A 5,881-nucleotide genomic window follows, 5' to 3' on the forward strand; every position below is an offset into this window, starting at 1 on the left:
GGGGTAAGACATCTCTGTGAAGGTCAGAGGACAACTTGTGGGAGTTGATTCTCTCTTTCCACCATGTGGTTTCCAGGGATCGAACTCAGGTCATCAGGTTCAATGGCAAGAGCCTTGACCCACTGAGCCATTTCACTGGTCCATGGGGGTATACCACAAAGGCAGAAAACATTGTTTGCTGAAGGGATTGGATGTGCAAGATATAAAGGATAAGTCAAAGCTTTGTTTGGGTTTTTGTCTGAGCAAATGGAAGAGTGGGGTGGCCATTTCATGAGCTGGAGGAAATAGCTACAGGGAAAACAGAAGTTTGGTTCGGATATGGTCAAGTTAGACTTATTAGACATTGAAGCGGAAATGTCAAGCAAGCATTTTGATACATGAAGCCAGAGTTTCAAGGAGATTCTGATCTAGAGATGCAAGTTGGGAGTTAGCATATGGATGATATTTAAAGCTTGGGTCTGCATGACATAACCAAAGAATGCATGTAGACAGGAGCACAAAGGCAAAGACTGAGCTCTGAGATTGATGTGCCCTGGATGCTGCCCCCACCCCCACCAGTGCTCATCGGAAATCACCTCTTCCCTACCTACGTTTTAAGATTTTCTCAAAAATTCCCAACTGTTGATGGCCAGCCCCATCCTGTTTTCCTTTGACACAGCAAAAGAAGAAGTGCTGTACCTCCTCCACTATGGTTTCAGACCATATAAATCAATTCTGTTTCCATCATCCAATATATAAATTCAATGCATACACTATAATGTGATCAGTATTATGGAATTGATGCTATCTAGTCATTTTTGATCCAGGAAAAATGGCAATATTACAGAAATCAGCCTATACCAATGTTAACTATGTGGGATTGTGTCATTTTAGATTTATACCGGAAAATATTACTGATTAAAAATAAATACATCAAAAGTAATTATTTGGCATCATTTGACACTTGCCTTTGAAAATCCTTCCTAGACCTCTGAAATCCATTTGATCCGAGCAGTTGAACACAACCACATACTTCCCCAAACACCTGCCCATGTCCTTTGTGGTTTCTGTTTTGCCAGTCCCCGCAGGTCCTGCTGGGGCACCCCCCATGTTCATTCCCAGAGCCTGAGCCAGCGTGATATAGCATCTGCAACACAGGATAATACAGGTTACAGAAAAGAGCAAGTGCAATGGACCAGAAGGTCTGTTTATTGCAGAGCTTGAGCAGCCTACAGACCAAACAAGGGTTGAAGAGCCCAAGAGGAGGCTGGAAACCTACCATTGTTCTGTGATTTTACCTGGATGCAAACTCGGTTAACATGGCAGAACTGGATCTTCTGATGCCCCATCAGTTCTACAGACAGCTATGTGCACAGCACATTGAACTGAATGGGATGGGGTACAGAAAGATGAAAAGGACCCACATCTTGCCTGGTGTCAGGTACTGAAAAGAACTATGATGCAATCTGTCACTGCCTCATTTTCCGACTTGGCCTAGAAACTTCACTTTAGGTTCAGTTTCTAGATTGACAGGCTGCTGTGGGTGCACTCCTGTAATCCCAGTACTCAGGAAGCAGAGCCAGGGGGATAGCAGCAAGTTGGAGGCCAGCCAGAGCTACACAGCAAGTTCCATGCCAGCCAGGGCTACATAGTGAGACCTGGTCTCAAGAAACACAACACAACCAGCTGGATGTGGTAGCACACGCCTTTGATTCCAGCACTTGGGGGGCAGAGGCAGGTGGATCTCTGAGAGTACGGGGCCAGTCTGATCTACATAGAGAGTTCCAGAGCATCCAAAGCTACATAGTAAAACCCTCTCTCAGAAAAACAAAAAAAAAGATGAACAAAATAATAATAATAAAAACAAAACCAGACAAGAAAAAAAATGCAGGAGACAGAATTCAGTGATATCAAAGACACCTTCATAACTTCCTTTATGGTTCTAAGGGTATTTTTCCATCTTTTCATCTAAAATTCATTATTGAATTACTGGTAGTCAGCATTCAATAATGATTTTACTCTTTTTCTACTTCATACAATATTAATTCACATGTTCATTCAAGCAACAGTGAGGGTTATTTTATTGTTAGACTGGCTTTGATGACCTACCACAGAGCCAAGATGACAACAATATGCTTTCATGAATTATCTTATGTGTGATTTTTTCTTTTATTTATATTTGAAGTAATATTTGATTAATTCTTGGAAGATTCCATACAGTATATTTTGATTATATATACTGGCCCTCCCCCAACTCCCTCCAGACACCTACCTTTTCCCTACCCACCCAACTTCATGCTTTTTTTTTTTAAAGCCCATCCGATTCAATTTGTGTTGCCCAAATACTCTTGGGTGTGGCTCCATCCCCTGGGCAATCTACCAGGGAGTGACCCCCTTAAAGAAAACTGACTCTCCCTCTCCCAGCAGCTATTAATGGCCAACACTCCACAGCTAGGGACAGGACTTTGTGCCCATCTCACCATGCTGGGATTTTGACTGGCTTGAGCTTGCACGGGTCTTACGCATGCTGTTGTGTGTCCAGAAAATGCTGCTCAATCATGATTTTTAAGGCAACATTAGGCATATTATTTAATTACAAAACACCATGTTTCCTACCTGTCTGTTAACGGAGTTATAACAAGTCGATCAGTACATCCCAGAAATTCATTTTGGTAAATGAAATCAACATCTGTAATAGATACCACGGTCTGATCCAAATCTTCCTTAAAATAAAATCTACTCTGTTTTAGCCATTCAAAGTCAGTAACAGACTTGATGTGCATTTTTACCTTAAAAACATGAAACACAAAAAAGTTGCATTCTGCATTGCAATAGCCTAAAACATAAGGATAAGAGCGGTTTTTATTCTCTCGTTCATGAACTGCTTCTTCGCTATGTAATATTTATTGCTTCCCTTCCTGCACTTGCCACTACGTTGGGTGAACACAGATAGATAGACTTGGTCACAGCTCTTTGGTGCTTACCTAAAAAAGTGGAGGAGACAAAAGACAAGTGATTTCAAGTACACTACTAAATGTGGCTATTTAGGTGCTGGATTACATTTATTGGCTTACATATGTTGAACCATCTCTGAAACAGACAGTAATTAATACAAGAACTGAGCAGTAGAATGCATTCCTCATCCTCTGCTTCCTGACTGTAGGTGCGCTGTGACCAGCTGCCCCAAGCTCCTGCCTTGACTTCCTTGACACAATGGACTGTGCCCTGAACTATGAGCCAAGATAAAACTTTCTCCCTTAAGTTGCTTTGAGTATTAAATCACAGCAACAGGAAAAAAAGAAAAGGAAAAAAAAAACCTGAGATGCCTAGGATGGACAATTTGGCTTTAGCAGAACCTGACCCCAGCCCAAAGCCCCTAATTAGAATCCTCTTTCCAAGGGGAATTCAAACACAATTCACCTTACTCCCTTCCTACAGAATTGTGCCCAAGCCAAGCCCTATCAGATGCTATCAGTTGGACAACAGCTATGAGGGTTTCCCAAACTTTGTTCCATTCAACTTGGACTTTTGCTTTCCCAACTGGTCCACCACAGTCCATGACGCACCCTGACTCAACTATGTCATGCACCTGGGTATGTGTTCAGTAGAACAGTTACTTCTTACCAAATCAATTGGCTCCCGACTTTCAAGAATAATAAGTGAGGCAGGCAAGGTGGCTCACGCCTTTAATCCCACTTGGGAGGCAGAGGCAGGTAGATCTCTGTGAGATCAAGGTCAGCCTGGTCTACATAGAGAGCCTCAGGCCAGCTGGGGCTACAGAGAGACCCTGCCTCAAAAAGACAAAAGCAAAAGGAATAACAAGTGAAATGAATTATCTTTATAAACTCTTTACAACTCTTGTGTCCTTTGACCTTCATTCCATCCTCCCTCATTGCCGGATATTACCCTTTCTCGGTCTCCCTTCTGAAAGTTATACTATACTAAAACTAATTATTTTTATGATGTCAATTTTGTCATTTTTTTCTTTTTGTGGTGGATAAGTGAATAAAAACATAATTGATAGTAAAAGTGTAAAAACATAAACTAAGCTCCACAACTTCAGAATGACCATTCTAACTATATAGAAATTCACTGAGGTACATAGAGTTTGGGACTGGGCACGTATTTGGTTGAGTGGAGACCTTAATATAGCCGCGTGATGTTTTTATTTGTGAGTTCATTGCAATAAACTAATCAATAAATAAACAAAAGAGAAAAAAGAAGTGAGAATACAAACGAGGATTGTTTAGAGCACCCAGCACACCTAGTCATAGGCACGGTACAGGTGCAGACAGTTGTGAAAAAGAGCCAGGTGGGGGAGAGCTCATGTAAGTGCACCTTTACGAATAATCTTTAACTGTTCATTATTAATCATCACACCAAATGACTTTAACATAGGCATAATAAAAAGATACTGGGGCTGGAGAGACTTCGCAGCACTTAAAAGCACTGGCTGTTCTTGCAGAGGACTCGGGGTTCAGTGTCCAACATCCAGATGGCAGCTAACAACTCTCCATAATTCCAGTTCCAGGGGACCCAATGCCCTCTTCTGACCTCTACTGACACTGTACAACATGGGTACACATAGAAATGCTCAGGCAAAACACTCATACATATAAAATAAAAATAATTTTTTAAAAAGATACATTACCAAGTCATCAAAAATATCTCTCTGGTGCACGTGGATGGTGATTAGAGTTTCAAACTTCACTCTGTGGAATTTAGTCAGATCATGTGTTGTCTGACTAATAAGAGTATTTAGAATATCCAGAAATTTCTGGTTGGTTATTTGCATGATTTTCCTGTCTTCTTTTGCATTATTTAAAGCCTCTTCTGAATCACGTGTCCACAGCATCTGAATTCCCAGAAGCCCAACCTATTCAGCAGACAAATATGTCAAGTGCATCAACAATTAAATTTCAGTGGTCAATCATTCACATGAAGGCAAACGAGACTGTTTTTAATTTTAATTCTTATTTATGGGTACATGCGTTTGTGTGAACGTATACTGTGTGTGTGCAAGTATCTACAGATACCCCGGCACTGAAGTTACAGGCAGTTTTGAGCCTCCCTGTGCGGGTGCTAGGAATCAAACTCCAGCCTCTAGAAGAGCACAAAGCACTGGACTGGCAACTGCTCTTAATAATTACCCATAACTCTGGTTCCACAGACTCCAACACCTTCTTCTGGCCTCCTCAGGCTTGTACGACACAGGCGCACTCACATACATGCAGGCAGAACATTCATACACATAAAATAAAATGTATCAGAAAACTTTTTTTAATCAGTATTGCTGGGCACATGCCCTCAAATCTAGCACTCGGGAGGTAGAAGCAGGTAGATCTCTGTGAGTTCAAATCCAGCCAGCTCTACATACCAAACTCCAGGACAGCCAGGGCTGTACAGTGAGACTCTGGCTCAAAAAAAATTCCTACGGAACTGGAGAGGTGGCCCAGTGGTTAAGAGCACTGGCTTCTCTTGCAAAGGACCCGGATTCAGTTCCCAGCACCCACATGGTGGCTAACAACCCTCTGTAACTCAAATTCCAAGGGATTCAACACCCTCTTCGACCTCCACAGGTACTGCATGACAAGGGTGCACTTATATATATGCAGGTATAACATTCATACACATAAAACAAAAATATAATAAAATGTTTTATTCTTACTATTAAAATCTTCTCTACAAGCTGGGCATGGTAGAGCACGCCTTTAATCCCAGCACTTGGGAGGCAGAGGCAGGCAGTTCTTTGTGAGTTCAAGGCTATCCTGGTCTACATAGTGAGTTCCAGGCCAGCTGGGGCTACAAGGAGACACTGTCTCAAAAAAAGACCAAAAAAAAAAAAAAAAAAACCCCCAAAAAAAAAAAAAAAAAAAAAAAAAAAAAATAAAATATAAAACCC

The 5,881-nt window shown here is 41.4% G+C and overlaps 1 protein-coding gene across 1 annotated transcript in view; it reads right to left on the reverse strand.

Moving 5' to 3' along the window:
• Dnah8 (dynein axonemal heavy chain 8) overlaps window positions 1-5,881 on the reverse strand; it is a 308,707-nt gene that overhangs the window by 168,281 nt on the left and 134,545 nt on the right. Inside the window, exons 40-42 of the mRNA XM_008840196.1 lie at window positions 4,631-4,855; window positions 2,596-2,768; window positions 948-1,126 (exon numbers count right to left, since the gene is read on the reverse strand). Of these exons, the coding sequence (XP_008838418.1) occupies window positions 948-1,126; window positions 2,596-2,768; window positions 4,631-4,855 (577 nt within the window). The remainder of the gene's footprint in view (window positions 1-947; window positions 1,127-2,595; window positions 2,769-4,630; window positions 4,856-5,881) is intronic.

The sequence above is a fragment of the Nannospalax galili genome, unplaced genomic scaffold (genome assembly GCF_000622305.1).
Source record: "Nannospalax galili isolate Female #2095 unplaced genomic scaffold, S.galili_v1.0 scaffold538, whole genome shotgun sequence".
Taxonomy (NCBI): Eukaryota; Metazoa; Chordata; class Mammalia; order Rodentia; family Spalacidae; genus Nannospalax; species Nannospalax galili.